This window comes from Adiantum capillus-veneris, chromosome 8 (assembly GCF_014529385.1).
Source record: "Adiantum capillus-veneris isolate H3 chromosome 8, ASM1452938v2, whole genome shotgun sequence".
Lineage (NCBI taxonomy): Eukaryota > Viridiplantae > Streptophyta > Polypodiopsida > Polypodiales > Pteridaceae > Adiantum > Adiantum capillus-veneris.
In genome coordinates, this window is record NC_140938.1 from 112,098,944 (window position 1) to 112,126,496 (window position 27,553).

At 38.0% G+C, this 27,553-nt stretch overlaps 1 protein-coding gene across 3 annotated transcripts in view; it reads left to right on the top strand.

Moving 5' to 3' along the window:
* The window catches only part of LOC147452780 (uncharacterized), a 39,355-nt gene extending 29,337 nt beyond the window's left edge, over nucleotides 1-10,018 (top strand). For 2 of the 3 annotated variants that reach the window (XM_086518365.1, XM_086518363.1), the window contains one exon: nucleotides 9,734-10,018. In XM_086518365.1, coding sequence (XP_086374491.1) covers nucleotides 9,734-9,793 — 60 coding nt within the window. In that variant the 3' untranslated portion in view covers nucleotides 9,794-10,018. Of the gene's footprint in view, nucleotides 1-7,896; nucleotides 8,157-9,733 lie in introns of those variants that run through there. The other variant, XM_086518364.1, reaches the window with a different exon arrangement.
* The last annotated feature ends 17,535 nt before the right edge of the window (nucleotides 10,019-27,553 follow it).

The following is a 27,553-nucleotide window of genomic DNA, read 5'->3' on the forward strand; positions in this document are numbered from 1 at the left end:
GTAGTCAAATTTGTGGATGACAGATGTACAGTTCATGATCTTAGTTTTGGTGATGAAATTGTTGCATCTGGCCTTTTGTGCCGTGGGTTGTATAAGATCACTTTGTATGACAAGTGTGGATAAAATTTTGCAAATGCTCTGCAGATTCAAGGACTATTTCAGATGCAAAACTTTGGCATGCACATTTTGGTCATTTGAATTTTTCCAGTTTGCTGCCTTTGCAAAAATCTGATATGGTTGCTTCTTTGTCGCCTCTTGAAGCACCTGTCAAAAACATGTTTGTGAAGGCTGTATTTTGGGTAAGATGCAGTGTTCTATGTTTCCAATGGATGGTTCAGTTCGGGCCACATGCAGGTTGTAGCTTGTGCATAGTGATGTTTGTCGGCCCATGCAAACTCCGTCCTTGGGCAATTACCTTTACTTCATGACTTTCATTGATGATTACTCCAGGCATGCATGGGTATTTCCGCTTAAGGCAAAGTCCGAAGTTTTTATGTGCTTCAAACAGTTTCTGGCTATGGCTGAAAATGTATCAAAATGTACTATGGGGACCCTCCGTTCCGATCTAGGGGGGGAGTATATGTCTCATGAATTTAATGCATCTCTGGCTAGTCGTTGGATAAAATACCAACGTACAGTGCCTTATAGACCTCAGCAAAATGGTGTTGCTGAGAGGAAAAACATGTTACTTACAGAAATGGCACGATGTATGGTCAAAAGTCAAGCTTTGCCGCATTATTTATGGCTTGAGGCCATCATGTGTGCCACTTATGTACTAAATAGGTGTTCTACGAAAGCTTTGCAGTCTATTACTCCATATGACGCATGGCATGATAGAAAGACTTCTATTGAGCACATGCGTGTTTTTGGCTGTTTAGCATATGCTTTGGTGCCACAAACACAGCACAGAAAATTGGATGATAAGGCTGTCAAATGTATTTTTGTTGGTTATAGTGCTGAAAGCAAAGGTTACTGGTTGTATCATCCATAAACAAAATGTATTCTGGTTTCACGGAATGTGGTGTTTGTAGAGGATTCTGTTCAGCCCTTGCTGTCATGTACTAGAGACAGTAATGTAATCTCACAAGACATTTATGACACTTTGTTACCTCTTTTCAGCGGTGGAAATACAAATGTAAGTTCCAATGAGGCAAATGTACAGCCTATGGGGGTTTCTGAAAATGTTACAGATTAGCCTATTACTGAGGCAGACGTACATGATGTACGTGATGAGGAAAGGGCTGAAAATGAGCAGGCTAGAGGTATGGCAAAATGGTTGGTGCACACTTTGTGTGATAGTAAATTGGATGCACCTTTGGCTAGTCGTACTCGTTCAGGCTCTCGCCATGCATCTTATGCATCAGATTGTTATGCTTTGGCTATGTCTAGCTTACATGATGTTGAGGAGCCTTTTGTCTTTTGATGAAGCACAGAATTCTAAAATTGGATGGCTGCCATGCAATCAGAATATGATGCACTTATAAAAAATGACACATGGACTTTATGTGATTTGTCTCCTGGCAAAAAGGCCATTGGTACGAAGTGGGTTTACAAGTTGAAACGCAAGCCGTATGGTGAGATCGATCGCCATAAGGCTCGACTTGTTGCAAAGGGTTATGCACAGCAAAAAGGCATAGATTATGAAGAGACTTTTGCTCCCACTTGTTTGTATGACTACTGTGCGTTTTCTATGTGCATTGGCAGCTCATTTTGGTTGGGATGTACATCAATCAGACATTATTACTGCTTTCTTGAATGGTGACATATTTGAGGAAGTTTATGTAACCCAGCCTCGCGGTTTTGTCATAAAAGGACAAGAGGACAAAGTGTGCAGATGTAAGAAGGCTTTGTATGGGTTGAAGCAATCTCCTTGTGCTTGGTATGAGAAAGCTGACACTCATTTGGTTAAACGAGGCTTTCGTAACAGTCCAACAAAAAGCACATTGTATGTAAAAGTGTGAGGGTGATGTACTTCTCATTGTGGTTCTTTATGTCAATGATTTGTTCATCACTAGACCAAATGAGAGACATATTGCTGAATTTAAGGCTGATTTGAATGCTACTTTCAAGATGAAAGATTTGGGGCTGTTGCATCATTACTTGGGTATACAGTTTAAACAGTGTGCTGGTGGTATTTCCTTGTGTGAGAAAAGTTACATAGAGACATTGCTATGTAAGTTTGGACTTGAGGATTGCAAACCTATTGCCACTCCCATGGAAACAGGTTTGAAGTTGAGTCTACATGATGCTGGCGATCCTGCTGATGTCACTCTTTATCAAACTGATATTGGCTGCCTCATTTATGTATGCAACATGAGGCCGGATATTCAGTTTGCAGTCTCAAAAATCAGCAGATTTATGCATAGCCCAGGGTCTAAGCATTGGCAGGCTGTCAAGAGGATTTTCTGCTGCCTTAGTGGCACTTTACATCTTGGCTTGTTTTATCTCAAGGGGGGATCATTGCTGCCAGACTTACATACTTTTTCGGACTCAGATTGGGTTGGTTGTTTTGACACGCGAGTATCCACAAGTGGTTTTTGTTTCATGCTTGGCAGTTCATGTATATCATGGTTGAGCAAGAAGCAACCTACTGTGGCCACTTGGAGTTGTGAGGCTGAGTACAAGGCAGTCTTCACAGCTGCGGTTGAGTGTGTATGGCTCAGACGCCTTATGGTTGATTGGGTGTTGGACAGGACACTGCCAACACTTTCTACACTGACAGTCAAAGCGCATTGGCAGTTGCAAGGAACCCAATTTTTCATGCTCGCACAAAGCACATTGAGGTGCATTACCACTATGTCACAGAGAGGCTCTCAGCAGGAGGGATCAGCTTGGCTTATGTGCCAACACAGGACAACCTTGTAGATCTTTTCACAAAGGCATTGTCTCGTGAGAAGCTTGAAGCTTTCCGCAAAGCTTTGGGTTTACTCCCCTTTGTGGACTGATCATGTCCTCACGGCATGGCACTTCCCTTTACTCATGTGCCAGCTCTTGTTCACCGCATCACTCCAGGGGGGATTTGTTACCATATTCATGTGGTTATTCATGTGGTAGTGATGTGTGTGAACACACTAGAAGCGCCGGGGCATTCTTTCCCTGTTTTGGAGGTTTCCCCCCCCGAGCATTGTATATACGCCTATCACTCTAGGGCTATCTATCTTTCCATTGCACACTAAGTAACACACTCTCTATTGTGTGCCTTGAGCTTCCTTTGTCTTCTCCAAGCTGTGTACGTTTCTCTGCAACCCTAATTCCAACACTGATCAATACAACTTTATCCAATGGTCCCATATATATATAATTTTTTTCAAACTTTCTTGCAGAAATATTTTGATGAGGTAATCTCTCTCTTAATCAAGACTCATGACTTAGATCTAAATCATAGCTCAGATCATTTACAGATTGCTTATAGAATGATTATTAGAATTTTCAACACTTGTCTTTCCTCTGTGTATAATTCTGGTTACCTACGAGAAGATTCATCTCAAACCAAAGGTCAAAAAATTGTAATGAAAGTGGATGACACCACTCAAGGAACCTTACTTGAAATGGTAAACTGGAAATTAGAAGTAGAGTTTTCTTCAGAATGGAGACTAAATATCTCACAGACACTGCTAAATGAAGTTCATCCAACCAGTTCCTTTGAATATTCAGCGGCTCGGTTGAACTGATCAATACAAGGGCGTTGAGCTATTCTTCTGCCTCAACTTATCATTGATAGAATAATCCTCCACCGCTATCCTGCATACATCCAGTTACTTATAAGGATTATGAAGGGTTGTTCAGATATAAACTCTACAATAGAGTTATTCCATCCAAGTTTGTTTTTAATTGAATTGATCTCTTGACCAAGGTAGCCATTGAAGAAAAAGAGCTTTCTTATAGTCTCTCCTATATTCTGTTAGCACCAAATACGCGTCTTCAACCTTTGGAGTCAACCTCCAATTGGCATACCAATGCTTGAAAGGAAATTGTTGTATTGCAATATCAGGTGCTTTCCAAACTGTCTGTTTTTTCCCAGTCTCACACTCATACTTTTTTTCCTTGAGGGGTATTTCCTCCTGATAAAAAAGGTAAAGAAAAAATAACTGAGGAACAACAAGAAGATTTATAGCAAGTAATTAGTTTTGGTGGTAGCCCAAAGGATAAAGATTTCTCCAGGATGTTCTCTGCTATCCTTCACGAACTAGTGCTCGAGTCTGTAACACACTTTCCACCAGAAATGTCACCCTTTGCAGATGAAGATGCTCAAGATGGATTAAATCTCAATCAAAGGTGGGGAGGAAATGCTCAGGTACAAAATTGGTAGCAAAGGCAACAAATGGGTGAGATAGTAAGGACAATATTGCTAGAAGATTCTGAATGGATAGTCTTTCAAGATGATAGATGTGTAGAATATGAAGAAGAAGAACTAGATGAATTGGATAGCTTTCTTCCACAGATATTTCCAGTCCCTGATGAGTCTTCAAACGACAATTTAGACATCAGCTCTGAAGAAGAAGTTAGAAAGATAAATCCAATCAAAATGGAAATGGAAACAGATGAGTTAATATTCGAAACCCCTTCATCTTCCTCGACAATAACGCTCAAAGGGGTTACAAAGATTGGTGACATAACTATCCTTGATATAGACGGGCTCTCTCAAGAACAAGTATGTCAATTTATCTACAATTCAACTCATTACGGGATCCACTATAAAGATCTTACACAACAACAATCAGTGTCTATGATAATCACTAGATTTCAAGGAATGCTGCAAGCCTGGTGGGATGAACTTAGCACAGACAACAAAGCTTATATCATGTAAGGAGGACCAAAAAGCCATGAAAATTTTGATAATGTAATTTCACTATTCTTTGCAGCGCTAGTCATTCAATTTTTGGGGTCAACCAAAAAAATACAAGAAAGGAATAAAGAAGCCTTTTTCAGGAGCAAACTATGTGACTTGACTCATATTAAGAATTACCAGCAACACATGACACATTTGATGTATCAATTTCCAGGTGGGAATTTCAAAGCTGAATACAAATAATATTATATCAGCTCATTCCCTGAGTCATTTGCAAATCTGATAAAAGAAAGAATCAAAGCAGCTGGTTTGCATCTTGATGAAAACATTTCTCTAGCACATAATAATTCTTTTGTGGATGAAGTTATTGATCTCCAATGTGTTAGGATAGGGATTAAGAAAGAAATCAAGCAGGTGAAATGGTTCAACTCTAGTTTCTGTGATAAAGAGAAAAAGGTTAAAACCTTTGGATGCAAAGACAAAACAAAGTGTACCTGCAAGATTAAACACCGCAAAAACAAGTATGGTAAGTAATTCAAGGTAGCATGGAGGAAGCGTAAACTCAGCAAAGAAGAAAGAAAACAGGTAAGGTGCTACATCTGTAACAAACAAGGGCATATTGCTCCAGAATGTCCTCAACGCAAGAAAATGAAATGTAGTACTAAGGGATAACTATGAATATGAGGTAATCTACTGCAATGTTTTGCAAACAAAGGATATCCCTACTGCTCAGTATACTGAGTATGATTTCAATGAAAAACAATTAGCAGACAGTCCTACAAGTGAATCAATTTCTGTTGATTACTCTGCAGAATAAGCCAAAATTTTCCAATGACAGACAACCACGGCTTACCAACATGGTATAAAAACTTTTTCATTTCCTAAACAAAAAAGGTATGTTCCTTCTAGCTTTGGTTCTAGTCCTCGTTCTTCAGATGGAACGGAATCATGGAAAAGTCAACAACCACCACTTATGCTAAATCTCTCAAGAAAGGAGCAACAAAGGAGAGCAGTTGAGTCAGCTGTTGTGGGACCAATCTCTCAATCCTTTCTTGAGAGATTTAGCTTAATTGGTGGTTGTTGACTTTTCAATGATTCCGTTTTGTCTGATGAACGAGGACTAGGACCAGAGCTAGAAGGAACATACCTTTTTGGTTTAGGAAATGAAAAAGGTTTTCTCACCATGTTGGTAAGCTGTGATTGACCGTCATCAAAAAAATTGGCTTATCAGAGTAATCATAAAAAATTGATTCACTTGTAGAACTATCTGGTAATTGTTTTTCATATGAATCATACTCAGTACATTGAGCAGTAGGGATATCCTTTGTTTGCAAAACATTGTAGTAGATTTTATATTCATATTTATCACTCAGTATTGCATTTTCAAAATTTTTCTTGCGTTGAGGACATTCTGGAGAAATATGCCCTTGTTTGTTACAGATGTAGCACCTTACCTATTTTCTTCTTCTTTGTTGAGTTTACACTTCCTTCGTGCTACCTTGAATTTCTTGCCATACTTGTTTTTGGGGTGTTTAATCTTGCAGGTACACTTGGTTTTGTCTCTGCATCCAAAGGTTTTGACCTTTGTCTCTTTATCACAGATTCTAGTGTTGAACCCTTTTACCTGCTTGATTTTTTTTTCAATCCTTATCCTAGCACATTGGAGATCAGTAACTTCATCCACAAAAGAATTGATTTGTGCTAGAGAAATATTTTCATCAAGATGCAAACCAACTGCTTTGATTCTTTCTTTTACCAATTTGCTTTCTTTTACCAATTTGCAAATGACTCAGGGAATGAGTTGATATAATATTGTTTGTATTCAACTTTGAAATACCCACCTAGAAATTGATACATCAAATGTTTGATGTGTTGCTGGTATTTCTTAACCTGAGTCAGGTCACATAGTTTGCTCCTAAAAAAGGCTTCTTTATTCCTTTCTTGTATTTTGTTGGTTGACCCCAAAAATTGCATGACTAGCACTGCAAAGAATATTTAAAGTACATTATCAAAATTTTCACGGCCTTCTCGTCCTCTTTGCATGATATAAGCTTTGCTGTCTGTGCTAAGGTCATCCCACAAGTTCGCAACATTCCTTGAATTCCATCGATTATCATAGACATTGATTGTCGTTGTGTAAGATCTTTATAGTGGATCCCGTAATGAGCTGAATTGTACATAAACTCAAAAACCTTCCATACTTGTTCTTGAGTGAGTCCGTCTATACCAAGGATAGTCATGTTGCCAATCTTTGTAACCCCTTTGAGCATTGTTGTCGAGGAAGATGAAGGGGTTTCAACTTTTACCTCATCTGTTTCCATTTTGATTGGATTTATCTTTCTAACTTCTTCTTCAGAGCTGATGTCTAGATTGTCATCTGAAGACTCATCAGGGTCTGGAAATATCTATGGAAGAAAGCTATCCAATTCATCTAATTCTTCTTCTTCATATTCTATACAGTTATCATCTTGAAAGACTATCCATTCAGAATCTTCTAGAAATATTGTCGTTACTACCTCACCCATTTGTTGCCTTTGCTACCAATTTTATACCTGAGCATTTACTCCCCATCTTTGATAGGGACTAAATCCATCTTGAGCATCTTCATCTGCAAAGGGTGATATTTTTGGTGGAAAGTGTGTTACAGACTCGATCATTAGTTTGTGGAGGATAGCAAAGAACATCCTGGAGAAATCTTTATCGTTTGGGCTACCGCCAAAACTAAATACTTTTTGTAAATCTGCTTGTTGTTCCTTAGTTAATTTTTTCTTTACCTTTTTAATTAGGAGGAAATACCCCTTGAGGAAAAAAAGTATGAGTGTGAGACTGGGAAAAAACAGACAATTTGGAAAACACATGATATTGCAATGTAGCAATTTCCTTTCAGGCATTGGTATGCCAGTTTGGAGGTTGACTCCAAAGGTTGAAGACGTGTATTTGGTGCTGGCAAAATATAGGGGAGACTATAAGGAAGCTCTTTTTCTTCAATGGCTGCCTTGGTCAAGAGATCAATTCCATTTGAAACAAACTCGGATGGAATAATTCTATTGCAAAGTTTATATCTGAATAGCCCTTCATAATCCTCATAAGTTTCTGGATGTATGCAGGCTAGCGGTGGAGGATTATTGTGTCGATGAGAAGTTGAGGCAAAAGAATAGCTCGAGGCTTGAGAATCAGGTTCATTGAACTGCATCTTGTAGACAAGTTTCTCCAAGACAGAAGCAATATCCTTCTTAGATCTAGATCGGCTTAATACCTTGTATTGATTAGTTCATCCAAGCCGCTGAATATTCAAAGGCACTAGTTGCTGAACTTCATTTAATAGCGTCTTTGAGATATTTAATTTCCATTATGAAGGAGAATCTATTTCTTGTCAGTTTACCATTTTAGGTAAAGTTCCCTAAGTGGTGTCATCCACTTTCATTACAATAATTTGACCTTTGGTTTGAGATGAATCTTCTCACAGGCAACCATAATTATACATAGAAGGAAGACAAGTGTTGACAATTCTAATAATCATTCTATAAGCAGTTTGCAAATGATCTGAGCTATGCTTTAGATCTAAGCCATGAGTCTTGATTAAGAGAGAGATTACCTCATCAAAATATTTATCAATAAGGCTGTAGGGAAAGTTTGGAAAACATTCTATATATATGGGACCATTGGATAAACTAGTAGAATACTAATAGTTTGATCTAGTAGGTTTTTGTGCCTGGTATCTAGCGACGCTCCAATACATGAAACATTAAGTCCTTTTCTAAACAAGGGTATTATACCAACAACTATATATCCGATATGTACAAATTGATGACCTTTGTGTAATGCCCGATTTCTAAACTTAGGAAGCTCCTCAAAGAGATGGCTATATCACTCTAATTGAGCCTAGGAATTGAGCTCATATAACTTAAATGGCCATTGTGGAAGCTTTGTCAACTCTCTTGCAAAAAAAAAATTGTATACTGCATGTAAGGTCAGAAGAGATACGATTCAAATTGTGTAATGATGAAATCTAATCTACTTTCTTAGAAATCACCTTTTATTTCCCTAATTTGAATTTAATACAATCAATTGAAATTGTTAATATGTAGTCTCTTGACGCATGATATAATGCCATGCAAAAACAAAAAGGTAATGTTGTGTCACTAAGGAGTATAATGCTTTGGTAGATTTAGCTTCAAGTAGCATTCAGAGATGGCTATGCTAGAGATGTGATGGTATGATTAGCATATTGGTAGTATTTCCTTTTATATAAATACAAATAAATAAATAAATAAATAAATAAATTATATATATATATATATATATATCTGTATATCAGAAGACCCACCATGTGATCCCCCTAACACTTTGTAGCGTGTGTTCATTCCTTGGTGGTACCTGTGCCGACCTTCTACGTACAACCACACAAAATCAACTCGACATGGCACTGGATAGAAACCAAGTGATAAAATTATGAGGCCTACCCATGATGATTGGCATAAACCTCAACTTTCAAAAACAAAAACTTTAATAATACCTTCATTATATTAATCGCTTCAAATTTCAAAACATGGTGACAAATTACTAGGCTTGCTCTTTGGATATTAGAGTGGCACCATTAGAAAATGCTAACTTGTGAGTAGCATGGGAACCACACACTTCTCTTTTCAAGCAACACAGATTGTATATTGTAAAATAAATTATTAGATAGGCATTAAAATTTTGTTAAAGGCCAAATGACAAACTCTTGGAAGCAAAAATTTTGACAATATATAAAAGATGGAACTTTGTCAATAAGCTTATGTAAAGAAGACTATGTAGGTTTTATGAATACTTGTTTCACAATGCCCCTTTTAATAGAGAATATTAAAAGTACATAAGCATATATTCCAACAACAAGTCATTGTTAAAGGTTAAATTTTGGTTCATTGATCATGAATTCTCTTTTATCTTTTCTATTTGCAGATTTGGTGCTTGAACTATGAGCAAAAGTCTTACTTTCATCCCCAAAAGGCAACCTTCTAGGCCTTATAATAGGCCTTGTATTAACCAAAACAGCTTCTTGTTGTTATGTAGCATCACTATTTTTCAATTGTTTTTCCCGGCATAAAACATGAAGTAACACTATTAGAGTGACCTCTTGTAATGATCCGTGGCTCAAGACTTTCCTCATGCGTATATAAAAAATTCACTAGTTGGTGTAATATTTCACTTTTTAATCATCATATTAAGAAATTTGATTTGAATGCTTCACAATTATTAGATGCAATTTTCATGAAGCATCATAGCACACACAATGCAAATAGTTTGAAATAGTAGCTAATTATAGCTAATTGAGAAGTACAAAGAAATTAATTCTTTTATAAGTTATAAAAGAGGACTTAAAGCTTTAGAGAAGAGGAGCACTTTAAACTCCATGTATCAAGCACATAATAAGGGGAAAGATAAATAAATGATTAAGGACATCAAGAATCAAATTTGCATGTTTGATACATTCAAAAAAATGATACCTGTCATATCACCTAACTCAGGATGGTCACTAACCTCAAATTTTGAAATGCCATCTTTATAAGACATAAAATTGGAAGTATGGTTAAAGAGTCCTAAAATCTTCACTAGCTTATAGGTTGAGCATAAAATCAAGTTTTGTGACAATATATTATGTGGGAGGTTGATTGGCTCTTTAAACAAGTACAAGTCAACTTGAGGCCATTGTTCTTAGATCTTTTCTTTTGGCCAAACTCACAATGGTGAGTGAGTGCATTGTATTAACAAAACCAAGAAATTACAAATTCAAGTCATGCTCATGTCAAGCCATGACGTCTGCCATCAACTCTAGATACATTGGTTGAAAGGGGAGCCACCGCGTGACACCTAGCACGACTCATGAGATAAGCTTGGCTCGGCATGGAGGTACTAAACGACCATGATGGCATCAATTTCCCTGCTCCACTTATTAGAGCTCATACGCTTCTTAATGGTGACAAATGTTTCCTTGCTTTCTTGCATAATATCTGAGAATTCCGTAGTTTTAAGGGCATTCTAGAAGATCCGATAGTTCCTAGCAGTATCTGACAATTTGTGAGCTGATGAGTAGAAGTTCGATCTTGAATGCCCTCCCTTCCAAGAATAGATTGTTCTTGAAAGAAACCTATCTACTAGGTCTTTTGAACCCATTTACAAATTTTCCCTGCCAGGCCAAGCAATCCTTGTAAAGGTGCGGGATGTCCTCAGTGACACTCGCCTTTTTGCATTGTGAGCATCTATCAAGATCAATACCTCTAGCAAGAATCTTCATTTTAGTAGGTAAGGCTCCCCACAACACCTTTCAAAGGAATATCTCCATCCCCAGTAGCCCATGTGGGCACCATATGTTCTGCACAATTGTTACCTATGTAGATTCTAGCCATTGCTTGCTGCATTTCTTGTTTAGCGGGGCAAACTGGTCCTTTAAGACCATAAAGAGGTTGTACATGTCCTTTGTATATGGTTTGGGAAATTGCCTGTTTTTAGGTCACCACCATGCCTTCCATTCAAACCTAGAATTGCAGGGTATGTCATTCTAAAGTCCTACTAGGCAAACAATCTTTCATTCACAGAGGTGGAATTGAAAGGCAAGTTGGTTTATTCCTTTCTAGTTTTTGCTACTATTGTCCTTTGTTATTGATATTCCTAGCAACATGCCTCCGGAAAGGGCTGAAGAGGATGCTTCTTGCCTTAGACAACCATGAGGACCAATGAGATATAGAGTTGTGAAAGTATTGGGTGAAAGCATCTTAACATGCCATGCTTCAAGCTATCTTGGGAAGTGCTAATTAGCTCAATTTTGACATATGCTAACTAGTACAATAACACGAGCTAGATCTCTAAGATCTATGACACATGATATATCAGTAGAAAGCTCCTAAAACAAGGAATCCAAATTACAAACTCCGATAAATTTTGATATTATTTGTGAAAATTTTACCATGCACCCAAGTTTTCTTAGACGTGATAGTTTGAATATACTAACTAGCACAAAAACATGTCACGTTAACATGCTTTTACCCATCTAGTTATCTCTCCCCATTCCAAAGTCTTTGTTGATTTGTTGCATTTCCTCACTAGATCGTCTATTGAGCCTCCAAGTTCAAGATCAGACCATCAAGGGGAAAGAAACTTGTCATGAATCTCAAGACCTTGTTTTTAAATCTTAATGTGATCACTATTAAATCTAGTGATTAACCGGTTTGGACCAATCTATTGAATTTGGTAGATATTTACAAACCATTGTTTTCAAATCTATTTTTTAGCGCCATACTACTTTTTAGCGCCATACTATTGGGGGTACCATCATAGCATAGCTTCAATGACCAACAATAATTTTCAATTTGGGTGATGAGCTACCCGGCTAGGTTAGGGAAACACTCACCCAAATAGTGAGCTAATCATGGCAACACAAACAGTGACTATACGATGTGAGTTTCTTGGCCTATGGAGGAGCTAAGCCACAAAGATTGGCAATCTCCACATCCACTTCTCATCACCTCAAATCAACCCAATCACACACACAAGGATTGCAACAACACATACATCCCTAATCCCATCATGCAACACACTAATCACAAGCGCACACACATATATTGAGCATCCACACTCCGATCAAACCTACATATCCACACAAAGATTATAAGATAATCGCATAAGATGAGAGCGGAATTAACCACTAGTTAATTATGATCTAGATAATCAAAACATCATAGACAATCATAGAGAGTATGAGAAAGGCATAGTGAAAGAGAAGTAAGCATTGATTAGCGTTAATCAAGTTACATGAGCAAGGAGAAGCTCGAGGACTCTAGCCACACACCTCATGAGCACTCATCAAAGAGTGGTCTCAACAAATGAAGCTGAGAACCCTAATTTCATTTACACATTGTCTTATATACCTAGGGTAAAAATATACAATGTCTGGGTGCCCAAGGCCTTTAAGGCTCCAGAACTTATATTGAATCTGCAACCTAGGCACACGAACTGACCTATTCTTTACAGATTGGAGAGTCTCATTGAGCCCTTAACACATTACAGATATTACAATGGCTTGAAATAAATTGAGAAATTACAATACATGACCAATTTGGAAAACATTAAAAAATATGTAACTCCAGTCTTTACTGCTTCTCTGTATATGTCTTTGATGTGCCTTCATAAGGCTTAGGCCTTTAGAAGCTTCTGTTAACTGACATCAACTCAGTTAACATTCCCTCCTTACGATTTTAGTGCCCATCCTCGAGCACTGTGAGAAGTGTCCGTGGAGGCTGTGGAAGGTTGTTGATTGACTGTCAATGGGCTATGTTGTCTTCATTTGTCATGGAATTGTTGATGAGATTCATTTTGCTGTAGCATCTTCATTGGTCCAAATTTGTCTCTTATGTGAGAGATGATGTCGCATTTGTCCATTGTAGCAACATAATGGTGAGGCTTCTGTTTATTTATTTATGATGAGTATGTACAAGAGAAGTAAAATGGTGAGGATCTAAATTAGGGTCTAATATCTGGATCACCAAAGGAAAAAATCTAGTGAAAAAAAAGTGCCTTTGGGATACGCACATTATTGGAGTGCTTATTAGCATAGGAAATATTAATAAAGTACTAAAGGGATTATTTGTTGGTGGATATGGGAGTAAAAGGGGAAACAAATATAAGGGTAGCGATATGGGAAGTTGTTTTTCCTATTGTAGTCCTCTTAAGGTACATAAGTGGAAGCAAAAAAGAGTGTCTAATGCATATGTCCAATAATGGGACATCCTATATATGCAAACATAGAAATGCATAGAAAAACAATATGTTGTGCAAGAAAGATTTTTGAGGGGTTCTTCAGAAAGAAGGTGTAGCTATAAAAGCATACGATGTAGCTTTACAAGCTGACACCCCTTTAAGAAGGTTTTTTGTTGTCGAGGATAGGTGCTCTCATCTTACTATACATTGTGCATGAGTGTTGGACTTTACGTCCCTCCACCATGATTAATTTAATAGACTTCAACTTTTCTGCTCATCTTATCCAGCATGGGCGACATGCTGAAATATGCTCAACTCTTCTAGCTTGAGCGTAAGCCTAATAACTATGACTCTTAGCACATAATTTATTAAGACTTGAAGCTTTGGAACTAACACTTTGCTCATTTAGTGGCTCAACAGCCCGACTCTGACTATATCAAAGAGTATTTTTTGCACCCTGACGGCTTGGATTTTTAGATTCTTGAGCTTCCTACAAACATCTCCTCTGGTAAAAGTAAGCTTGAATCCTCAAAACGTGGATTATTGAAGGATCAAGTGGGCATTGAAGGTTTCTTTTGCCATACTTGCTTCAACATCTTTGTATCTGTAGCTTTATTTGTTGGATTGTCCTTCTTTGACTTTGAAGAATCCATTGTTTGTTTGATTCTCCAATTAGGCCTGTTGGAAAGAGTCTTTGATGCTATTGTAGGCCTTTGTTGATTGTCATCATCTAGCTTTTTACTCAAAGAATTGGAAGACTTAGGAATCCAAATATCTTTATGAACTTTGTAGCTTCCTTTTGCTGATTTTGTTTGGGACTAGGTCTTGTTGAGCTCTTGGGAACTTCATGTAGCTTGTCTATAAGTACCATTGGTCTTCGGTTCACTAGTTGACAAATTTTCTTATAGCCTTTGTAGAACCTTTGTGGAAGAAGAAGATTCTTTGAAGTCTATTTTTTATTTGCATCTTCTTGAGGGTTGTGGTAGACTTGAGTAGCATTTGGTATTGTTCTATTTTTTAACCGCTTCTTAGGTATCCCAAGATATTGTTGAGATTGATACCTTTTTGTCCTTTGGGAGGGCCTTGATTACACTTCATAGGTTTTGATCTTCAATTTTAGTACCCATATCTGTATATTACCTCTATAGTACTCTTGTTCTTTTAAACTGCATTGTGATGCTATCCATCCCATGTGTTTGCTTTTCTGTGTTAATCTTCCATCTTGAATCCACAATGGATCATTGATCTTTACCAAACTGATTGGAGCAAACAGTTGCTTGACTTTCTGTTGCTTTCTTGAGTACTTGGGCTGATATAACTTCACTCTTCTTGGTGGATCCTTAGACGTTTTGTTTGGGTTAGCAATTGACTTGAAGTTTCTAAAGCCTAACTTTCTTGAAGAAGCTGATCCATGAGGGTTCTTTGATATAGAGGTATATGATATCACATCTTTTGTGCTATTCGATTGCACGTCCACTTTAGATTTACCTTTGCCTGCAAGATTTGTCCTTTATTCTTGTGACGTTTGCAACTCTAAATCTAGCATTAATGGTACTTATAACTATTTCTTGCTATGTCTTAGAAAGTAGCAATAGCACTGTTTCTTATTTATAGGCTTGGTGTTCTTATAACCATTGATGTCCAAGGATGACATTTTCAAGAATTTAACTTGAAGGATTTAGCTAAAACTTTACTAGCTCTTCATCCTTCTCGATGCTAAGAATAGCAGCCATTTCTTATTGACTTGTAGCCATACCCATGATTTCTCTGTTATCTTGTTTGCATGGAGTAATGTCAAGGATTCTTTGGATGTTCTTTGAAACCATATTGCACTCATTGCATCGGTCATTTTGACTTACGTTGGTTGATTCAACCAACAATGTCTGGCAGATCTTTGGACTTCCTATTGCTTCTTGTTGTCTGCAACCTCAATGTTTTTAAATTCTGGCTTGGATGGCATTCTTTGATCAATAGCTTCCATGGTTGATGTTTTCTCTGTTTGAACAACACTTGCTATTTTTTTAATCTCCTTTAAGCTCTTTGGAGGTATTCTTGGTTGGAGATGAAACATCTTCAATAAGCTGTACTTTGGCATCGGTCTCCATTTTAACAATGCTTGAGGACTGTGTGTTGTCTTCCGCGGGTGACCATTATTGGTCTTTTATCTTGTTAGTCTTAGAAGACTACATCTGTGTTTGACTAATGGAATTCCCAATATGATATAATTTGTTATATCTTTTGTTGTGATCACATGGAATTGGGCTATGATGGTCTGTGCACTTATCTGAATGGTGGTGGAAATGATTCCTCAACATTCTTATCTTTTATTTTTGGATATGCTAACAATTCAGGAGCATCTTTCAGTTGTGGTTGGAAACATTTTTTCTAAGTGTGAAAAGACATGAGGTCCTTGTCTAGCTGAAAATCTAGCTTTACTTTGCTTAATATCTCTTCTTCATGTTCACCATTAATGTTGCACTTCATCTTATGAGGATTTCTTTTTAGGATGATTGATTTTGTTTTGGTGGTGTCCATGGGTTGAATTTTTTCTGCATCTTTTTTGCTTTGACACTTGCTTCAATTGATGTTGACTCGTTTGGCCATGACATTGCACCTTTTGCATGCATGGGTTGTGCATTGTCTGCCTGCATTTAAGAAATTTTTTATCTTAAGAGATTGTACGCTTTGCCATACGTGTCAAAGCTGGGAACTTGCCTGTGAAATATGTGTGAGCCTCGAAAGGCTGCAAACACACAACTAGAAGAGCCTAGCAAGCTCAAAGGGGTAGGGGTGTGTCACTCACCGCTCAATGCTTTTGTCGTGAAGGATCATGTGCTGCAAAGAAGAAGGAGCCTTCACCGATGCCATGCTCAACTCCCTTGGCGGCGCCAATGCCGTAGCAATGCTCGATCACACTCTCTCTCTCTCTCTCTCTCTCTCTCTCTGTGTGTGTCTCTCTCTCAAGCATACACACACACACACACACACACGCACCCCTATGAGCACACAAAGGAGAAGGAGACAGAGATGGAGCAAGAGCACTTCTTAGCTTACACCTCCAAAAATGAGTATTTTCAGGTCAAATGAACTTTTTATAAGAGTTTGGCCCATTCACACATGGGCGCCCCACAGTAGTCGGTTGTTGCAAAACTACTGTAAAAATAAGATAAGTGGTACGCCTCTCATCGGCGATCGCCTACACACCTATTGAACCAACAAGCCCGATCCATGACTCAATTAAATAAATAAGATACATCCGGCGAAGGTGATAGGGTGTCCGTGAGGGTTAACATGTCCCCCTGCCTGATGTAGATTCCTTCCTCGGAAGCTATTGAGATGAAGCCCGTTTGTCGAGGTGGAAGAGCATCCGAGATTGAATGTCCTTAGCCTTCTTTAATCACTGCAAAATCAACCAATTAAATTGGCACAGTAATTGAATTCTCATATACAATTAAAAAGCATATGCAGCAGTTATAGGCAGACAAATTGATTGGTAACAGAATATTAAACAATTTGTTAGCCAATAAACATTAAATTGTAATATAATCAAACGTATAAACAATTATAAAGGTAAAAAACTAACAAGTTTGGGATCGCTAATTTAACGATCGAAAGGCACTAGAGGTCAACTATCAATACCATGGACAAACTTCTCATTTTTCTCTGGTCAATTAAGCTGTTTAATCACGAGAGCCAAGTATTTCATGTCCGAGGGCTGACTAGAGGCTATACCTAGAAGACCTTGTAGTTAAGCTATGATAAAAGGAATTGCTCATGAAATCATCGCCTTACTTATTTCCTTTTCTTTGACCCCCAAAGTCTTTTCACATTGATTCAATTTTGATGTGTGTGCTTATTTTGTATGCTTTGGGTTTTTTGCTTTCCAAGGAAAAGTGCCCACACTGGGAACCTCTAGGACTCTAGTACCATAGGCAATACATGTGAGTGAAGTACCAATCAAGCTAGGATTTTTCTTCTAGCTTAAGATTTTACGTGGCACTTTTGATTTTTTTAGTTTGTTCGTTTTCAGCATTTTGATTTTGTCGCTCTAGGGGGTCATATAACACTGTTACCCTCTCCAGGCTCATCACACCAGTAAACTCCCATTATAATACTTAAGCTAAAGGTCAATAGAGACTAAGCCCACTAGAAAGCCCTAGTACATTGCACATAATGCTGCCTAAATTGGATTAAGAACTTAAAGTAACCATTGATTATTAGCAAGGCATTCCAAATGGTATTAAGAGAAGATCTCTAACTCCTAACTTGGTCAAACTAGCTTAGTTAGACTGCTTGATTCTGAAACCTAGACAAGGAATCATGACAGAAAATTATATAGAATCTAATGTTTAATCTAAGCAAATGTGCACAATATTGTGCTACCAATCACATTCAAAGAAAAAAACATGGATGCAAAAACAAAGACAATGGGAAATGCTAATGGTCAAGAAACACTTGTTTGTGTTGATGATCATGCTTGATTTTAAGAGTGAACGAGATAAAGATTCCATGAAGGTCCAAATCCTGCCAACAACAACACGTTCCTGTACACACTAGAAAACACAAGCAATACCTCTAGAAGGCACATCAATGGGGAGAGGCACCAGCCCTTATTGAACACAATCAAACAACATAAGGAAACCTAACCTAATTATATGCACCCCCCCTAGAGAGTCAAGGGAACAGGATATTGTAGAGATGGGGAGGTAACCCTAAGGCTAAACCCCTATCCTCATCATCGACGAGAAAAACAAAGTCATCATCTGTGAGACCATACGTGCCGTCCGAGTAATCATGTAAATCATCATCATCATTAGAGGCACCAATGTTTACTAAGAAGGTCACTAGACCGCTATAGTCATCTTGGTCAAAAGGGTAGGCTTGTGCAATGGGAGAGACGCTCTCTACCAAGTATGGATCAGCCGTGGTCAAGAGACGTATCAGCCATTCTAACTCCTCAAAATTCCTCTCACATGCTAGCGTACCTACCAAATCCCATTCACATGCAAGCACTTGAAAGACCATGTTAAACACTTGTGAAAAGTAAAGAGGGTACCTCTCACCCAAGGTAGGAGTGGATGACTCTAGCGTTCTAGCCATATCTGTACACACAGATAGATGATGGTTAGAGTGCATAATGTGTTTTTATGATTTTGTGTCATATACTATGCATAAGGGTCGTGTCAAAAGGTTGTGTCCTTGTGCTGCATGATGTGTTTTTATGATTTTGTGTCATATATAGAACTTGTAAGTTTCTAGATTTTTGTTTGGTGGCTCTTACTCTTTTATTTTTTTATTTTGGTTTTTGTGAGTATAAGGCTTTATATATATATTCCCTAAGATTGAAGATTGAGAGGTCAGGGAAGAAGGTTAAGAGGGGAGTGAGTGAATGATGTATTGTCAGCAAGCACTCCCCCCTTCCTTGGGTGGATCATACCTTTTAGAATGATGTCGTCACCTTTTGAAACCAATAGTTCCAAGTTGTCTTGGGTGAAGACTTTCGACCGCCCTAGGCATTTCATCTAGTTGTAAGGGTGGTAAGGTACTCTCCCATGATTTTATTTGCAAATGTTGTTGTAGGTGGTGAACTTACAACGGGAGGTGAAAACTCTTTCTTGCTTGTATGGATATGTACAACAGTAGGTGGAGGTTGTGTCGAAGCTTCTGTTTCCGTATATGAACTACATGAAGATCAAGAATCTTCATTCATTTTTTCTATGATTGAGCTTGTCGAAACAAGCCTTTCTCGCTTGGGAACCCATACTAGCGCCAGCGGGTTCGGTGTATAGTTATGTGATTTTTCCTTTCCCACGATCTTTCATCGGCTTTGTCATCACAGGATTTGACTCACATGGGTCTGGTGACAGGTAAGAACACAATTTATGTTTTGGCACCCAGATTTGATCATTTCCTTGATAGTAGCCTTGGGATTCCAATAGTCGTTTAGGAATCCAACGCCACATTTTCTTACATTTCTAGGAGTGAGTGGGGCGTTTCTTAAAAGGCTCCTGTTTTTTAGCATCAGCCATTGTCGCTAAAGAAGATTTAGGGACCCACTTGTATGTTTTCTTTTCTATATTAGGATGCATCTTGTGTGTCTCAAGCTTTGTTTCAACTACATAAGCTGAAGCTCTAGAGAGTTTGTCTATAGGGACATAAGGTTCAACCTCCTAGACATACACTATTTTGGGTTCTCTATCCTCGGCAGGTAATAGCTCAGGGACTATGGCTTGAGTTGCATGGCTAAGAGTTGGTTTCTGTGTTGTGATACTCCCAGTCTCCCAATCAATAATGCATTTGGTCTCTATCATCCACGTGCATCCTAGGTTTATATGACCTTCCATAGTTCCAACAGGAACGACCAAAAAGTCTTGAGCTACAACCCCGTTGTCATAACTGATAGAAGTGTGCCAGATACCAAACATCGTAGTTTTTTTCTTGTTGACACCCTTCACTTGGATAGTACCCTCAAATAGGGATGGCTTTCCCAACTGACACCACACTCCATATGACAACAGATTATATTTAGCACCCGTGTCTAACAAGGCGTTATATAGCATTTTCCCATAGGCACTATTTAGTTCAATAGTGTATCATAGAGGTGTGTTAGAGCCCAACCAACCATCCTCTGTTTCAACATGCACTGCATGTGTAACTCCAAGGTTGGGCCTCTCTTTGGTGTCTTATGCATTGTCGTCGTTCCTTAGCCTCATCTTGAGCTTGTATCTTCTTCAATTCTGTTTGTGCCTTGGTTGGATTTTTTTTTATAATTGGCACGTAGCTCCTCTTGGCTTAAAGGATCATAGTATCTTTTAAATTTTCTCCCATTGAGGAATCCAATGGTTTCAACTCCATCAAGAGTTTCCACACGAATGGTACCTTGTGGGGTGATTTCACATCCTCTATATGGTTCTTTTCCCGCATATTGCAACTTTTTCTTCTTGTTTTTCACTCCATACATAAGGACTTTATCACCAACATTGGTATCTTTGTTCTTTAGATGACGGTCAAACCATTTCTTCCTCCTATCTTTCTCCACAAGTGCGTTTTGCACAACCAATTGTCTTTCTTCATCTAATCTCTCAAGGATATATAAGCGCTCAACTAAAGGTTACCATCCCAACCTTCTTGTGAATCTACATGCAGACTAGAAATTACAAACTCCCATAGCATAACTGCTTCTTGGCCATATACCATTTTGAATGGTGTACAATTAATAGCAACTTTGTAAGAAGTATGGTAAGCCCATAGAGATAATGCCAGCTTCAAATCCCAATCTGTGCGATGAGCTTTCACTGCTTTGGTCAAGATAAGGTCTTGTTAATGCTCTCAGCTTGACCATTTGCTTGTGGGTAATATGGTGTAGACTTATGGTGAGCTATCATGAAGTTTACGAGTTGTCGGAATAATTAGGCCTACAAAGTCTAAACCCCATTTTCAAATGGTTGAGTCACCTTGATAGGATGTAAGGGCATCTTATTCTTTCGTTGTGTGATCTTGTAACGTTGGCATTTATCACATCCTTTTGTAAAAAGTGATTTATCCTTGAATAAGGTAGGCCACCAATAGCGTGATTGCAACACCTTTCTAGTATTTAGTTCCTTTGAGAAATGTCCTCCGGCTATACCCATGTGGACTTCTTGCACTATGTATAAATACTCATCCTCATAAGCACAATGTCCAAGAATATCATCCTTCCCTAGCTTGTAGAGAGTTCCTGCAATGAGAGAATAAGGTTCACATTCTTTTAACAGTTTTTGAGTTATATCCTTACGAAGCTCCTTGGGTGGAAAACCATTAAATAGAAAGTTCACAATCGTCTCACTCCATTCAGGCATGGTCTCGACTAGGAATAGGGAAGTATCAGGCAATTCATCATCGCCTCCAGTAGGGGCTTCACCATTGGGTATACGAGACAAATGATCCGCCATGACATGTCTTTTACCAGGTCTCACCCCACAACGGTAAAATCAAACTCAAGGAGAATTAACAACCATCGTGTAATTCTTCCCATGGAACAAGGTTTATTTACTAGATACAACAAGGGTTGATGATCCACATAGAAAACAAACTTGTTGGCAAGAAGGTAGTAGAAAAATTTCTTCATTGCGTAAATCATAGCTAAACCTTCCCGCTCTATAGTGGTGTAGTTTCTCTCGGCATCATTCAATTAATGACTTGCAAAGCTAAAAAGGTAGTCCAATTTATGTTCTCCTTGGTTGAGCAATAACACACCCAATAACAAAGTTTGATGCGTCAATATGCACATGGAAAATTACATTCCAATCAGGCACTCGTAGAATGGGAGCACTAGTTCATAAGCATGGTCACACTCTGTGGTCCAATGGAACTCAATAAGAAGTTTGTACAATGGATGAGCTATCTTGGCAAAGTTTAAAATAAACCGTGGTAATAACCAACATGGCCCATGAACCTTTGAACTCCTTTATACTTTGTAGCTGGTGGAAATTTAGTAATGGCTTTAATTTTTCTCTCGTTTGTGGAAGTCCCTTTTTTGGGCACTATATGCCCTAAAATGATTCCATGTTTAACCCAAAATTGGAATTTAAAAGGGTTTAAGGAGATGCGGTACAATTTGCACTTCTCAAATACTTTTTGTAAACATGATAGATGTGTCCAAGCAAATATATCCTTGAATTCCTTGAGAAGTTCTTTAAGTACATACTCCTCAGTCTCTATCAGATCTTGGGCAATGAAAAGAGATTTAGACTCTTCTCCTGGGTCTGCTAACTCTATCTCCTTAACTATCGCTAGACCTTCATAGTCTCCATTGCTTCCATCGATAGGTTTTCTTTGAGCCTTTGTATACACAACCTTACGCTCCTCTATGGTGTAGGATTTGGAATGATCAGGTGAAGGGTGTAAGTATGTGGGGTCTTGTTGTTTTGTGGACTGTGATTTCACTACCGCTTCCTTTTGTTGTTGAGCTAACTCTCGATTTTGTCATCTCCTTACACTACGGCTCAACTTTGGCTTCTCTGTAGCCTCTAGTTGTGTGATGTCAATGGGTTGTGGACTACACCACATAATGCCTTGAAGGTATTCACCCCAGTTATCTACCAATGTCCGATGAGCATCACATGTGCCTATATAATTAAGCCATTCTATGGTAGATTTCTTTTCATTTATTCTAGCACACACATTTTCTTGATAAAGTTGCCTCTTATATATCCTACTCTTCTTATCTAATTTTGATTACGGCTGATCTCTAGTGAAGAGTCACTAGATGAATCGCTACTTGTGTCTTTTCCTCTCTTGGATAGATTGTCATCTAGGGTACCACTGGGCCCTGAATGGTTTTTCCCCACATTTGCATGAAGATTTAACTCGGATTCTTTGTCCTTAGAGTCAATTTCAATTGATGATTCTGACTCCAAATCGTATGGGCTATAGTCTTGTGAGACGCTACTGGTTCCAATGTCAGTCAAGCCTTCATCTTGTAGGTCATCAGAAGCTATATGCATTGCTTCTAGCATATTTAGGGGTACGAGTTGTGGCATTTCATCCCCCTCAGATGTTACCCAGGTCGTCCCCCCATTTCCCCAAGTGTCTATGGTTGCTGCTAGGTGGACCCAATCCACATTGTGAGACTCAGATATCCTAGGTAGGACATCCATATAAGGAGAATCTTCCCCAACATCAGTGTCCATTTTACATGTGTAACACTATTGCAATGGGGCCGAGTGAACTGTGGTGTCAAATCTATGATCAATTACAAATCTGTTTCCTAGAGGATGTGCTCGACCAATTACAAGGTCCACTCGAGTGACAAAATCTTGGAACTACAAGTAGACATGGTTTTTAGACCAGTCATGCACCATTTTTGCTTCCCTCATGAAAGGACGTCCTAAGATCATCTCAGATGACATAGTGTGCTTCGAGAAATGCATAACAATCAAGGTATTCCTTATTTTTTGTCCAATGACCCTGATCTTGAGATCTTCTAGCATCCCAATAGGTGGAACAATAGACCCATTGGCCATCTTTACTACTATGGTTGTGGTCCCAAGGTGAGGTATTCCCATAGTTTCCCATCAATTTATAGTCACAATGCTAACCCCAGCTCCAAGGATTCCTTTCACAGTTATTCCCTTGGTAGTGACTAGTATGGTCGCATTGGATTCATCGCCCTCAAAGTATTGTCCCAACTGCTCATCAAAGACCTATGGCCATCTAAATCTGCATATAAGACCTTGTCTCCACTATAACCATAGAACTGTAAAATTTGCTCTGTTGCATTTGTGTGGCCTGTGTTTCTACTACTACTAACTGGCTTTGATTCACTTGAATCCTTGTCCAAATTTGTGTCCATGATGGCTCGGTATGTAAAGTTATCCTTTGGCAGATTCTGATATTGCACCAAAAAATTTCTCTTGCTTGGGTTGACAAGACTGCTTGTGCCAAAGAAATTTTTGCACTTGATTGCTCTCTAGAATCACAAGAGTTCATGAACTCTAGCTTGAGAGTGTCAGAATTGATTGCAGTCTTTAAAACGATGAAAATATGTGCTCGTAATAGCCTAATCTACAATGCAATGTGAATTGTGCCCCGTTCGTCTGATTCCAGGCCCTATTTGCAATGCAATTTCTTGCACGTGCCAATGTATGGCTTGCACAATGACTTCTAGCTTCTGGCACTCTTTGATTGAGCTACAGTACCGCTTTTCAAAATTGGGCTAGAACATTGATGTTTCTCGTCGAAATAATTTGGTCCCATTCCCAAGGGTCTAAGTCAAATTCTAAGCTTTGGCGAGATTTACGATCCAAAGTTTTGCCAATTTTCACTAAAACTTGCTGATCTTAGCCTTGATTCTCAAATTTGGCTCATGAAATTTGTCCCAACGACTAGATTTGGCTGAAAATCCGTTTCAAATTGAGTTTTTCGAGCAATTTTTCTCGATTGGTCGGGTTTGACGGTTTTCAGTTTCTCTATTTTAAGCGGTTTCTCTTTCTGCTCATTTTTTGACAAGTTTTTTTTTTTAAAATTGATTGGATCAAAGCTCGGTCTCGATTTGATCTTTTTCTCATTTTTTCTTTCTTTTTTGGCTTTTCTCCAGCTCACTCACTTTGGTGTTGGTTTCTTCGTGAGAACTTCTACCTTGCTGCTCTTTTTTTTTTCTCTTTTTTGACCTCCCCCTTTGTTTTTTTAATTTTTGTGAATTTTTTGAAATTTTTTAGTTTTTAAGCATTTTGTATATATTACTTTTATCTTTATGGAGTTTTTTGAGTGCTTTTATGAGTTTTTTGATTTTATATTTTTTTGTGACTTTTTTTATTTTTGTGAATTCTTAAGCTCTTTTTCTTATTTTTATGAATTTTTCCTAGCCTTTAATTGTTTTTGGTGTTTTTAAGATTTTTGTAATTTTCTTGTGATTTTTTTATCTATTTTTTATTCATTTTTTGGGGGTTTTGTGTGATTTTTTGCTTTTCTTTGAACCTTAATAAGTGTAGGAGAGAGCTCTCACTTAAAACAAACCGTCAAAGTCAAATTTCGTTCGAAGCTCGAAATTTGATTGCCGAGTCCGTATAATTGCGAAGAATTTGCCAGAAGCGTACATCCAAGCTTGTGATCACTCGTGGCCCTTCAGTCGGAACCAATTTTTTTCAATTTTTATTTTTAAATGTTTGAAAAGGCCAAAATTACTTCAAAAATTAGCTAAAAACGCTAAAAATTGCTTAAAATTTTCAAAAAAATTGTAAAGATTCCATATTACTAGACCTCAAAAAATCATTGGCAATCACATTCGCACACTTTCAACACACACAAGCAAGCCAAAAATAGCATATTTTACCGAAAATGCCAATTATGACAAAATCATCAAACCGGTCTTGAAAATAGCAAAACACACTAAACTCAACCAATGAAGGCACAAAAGGTTTCAAAATCATGCCATCAATAGCACACAAGAGAGCTTGTCAAGAGCGCATTTTATCAAATTATTACGGAATTAATTAGAAATTAATACAAAAATTAGCAAAAGGATTATAAAAATTAGCTAAAAGTACTCGAATTTTTTAAAAGAATTCTCCATACATAGATGAATGGTGTAGCCAAATCAAAACTCAATAATCACATGTTTCAATTTGCGAATTAATTTTGCCAATAAAAATCAAAACTAGGTAATTAAACCGACAAAATTAGGTCAAATATTGACGCAATCCAAGTGTGCAAATCCCTATTTTGAGCTCAAAAATGTAGCACTGAACCATTACACACATCAAAATTTCAATCAAAAATCAAATTAATCAGGTACATTAATTAACTTTTAAGCACACAGACTAATAATTTACAATTTTTTACCAATTTTTAGGTGGGCACATACATATTAATCATGTTAAAATTGCAAATTGAACACATGAATCTCTAATTGGGTACGACCACATCACAAATTAATTATCACATTTGCAAAATGCTTATGTACGCATTGATTTCTAGAAGCACACAGAAGGGCAAAATACTGCACACATACCTAAAATTAGGCGTACGTACACTCAATTAAAATGCACACACTTGATTTTAGTGAACAAAATTGCAATTGACCATTCAAGCATGCAATTAGCAAATTAAAAATGTACATTAGCACATGAAATCATCAATTTACACACATTTGATTCTAGGAAAATTTCGGCATTATGACGACATGCATACACACAAAATCAAAAGCTCAAAATTACCAAATTGACAATGGCCAAGCATATCACACAAATGTTGAATCCAATGGCATCGTCCAATTTACCCAATGTGTAGGACGATTTCATCGAAGCTCCAAAGCCCTAATCTTGTGTTAGTGAGTCGCCCTGCAAGAGACATTTGTAGCATAGCTTTTTGGTACTAACATAATGTCAATACTTAGGGAAAGTGATTTGGATGGGGCATGGAGACTCTTTGAGATTGTCAATCTCAAGAAGTGAACTTTAACAAGCAAACACAACAACTCTACAAGCAAACCAACACTCAAACATCAGGGAAATCTGCCTATGTCCTTTCTTACAGCTCACGCCATTTCGGCACACGAACAGATTCGAAATGCAACGAAACTTTAGGAGAAGGTCTAGGACACCTAGGGGCACTATCCTAGCAAGTCTGGTTGCAATCCGACAAGGTACCAAAATCACGATCCATCATGAAAAAGGTCCTGAAAACTGCAACAGAACATGCCAGAAATGTCGTCTTATGGTCTAAGAACTATGGTCAAAACGACTAAAAACAGTGATTTAAGCACTCAAATCTGCAATTAAGGCTCACTAACACATAGTTGCAAACCACAGCAAAAATGACAATGCTTACACTAGAATAAAAGAGCAAAGATAGAGGAACACAATGCAAGTTTCGGAATTGAAATCTGATTACCCATTCATTAACTGCGATGATTACAAGTTGGAGCAGCTCGTAGCTTGAGCGTACGTTTTCAAAGCTCCCTTCTTCTTCTCTAAAGATAAGCCTTCTTTCACATTAAGGTTATTGACATTTATACCTAGGGAATTCTAAATGGCCAGTGGCCGGTTCACATGGAGCTTTACAATTGTCATGACAGAATTATAACTCAGGGAATTGACCTGCTACTCTAGAATCAGGATTTACACAGAGTATTACTACACTAGTTCAAAAAACTTATAGAGTACAAATGTGGTGTCCAGCTACGTGTCCGACCAATTGGGCGCCCGTTCGGTTTGTCCTCAAGAAGTGAACCTAACAAGCTAACATAACAACTCTACAAGCAAATCAATCAATAAATGATCAGGGAAATCTGCCTATGTCCTTTCTCACAGCTCTAGGTCATCAAGCCATGTCGGCACTCGAACGGACTCGAAATGCAACGAAACTTTAGGAGGAGGTCTAGGACACCTAGGGGCAGTATCCTACCACGTCTGGTCGCAATCCGACAAGGTACCAAAATCATGATCCATCATGAAAAAGGTCCTAAAAACTACAACAGAACATACCAAAAACGTCGCTCTATGGTCTAATAATACTTTCCTATGGTCAAAATGACTAAAAATAGTGTTT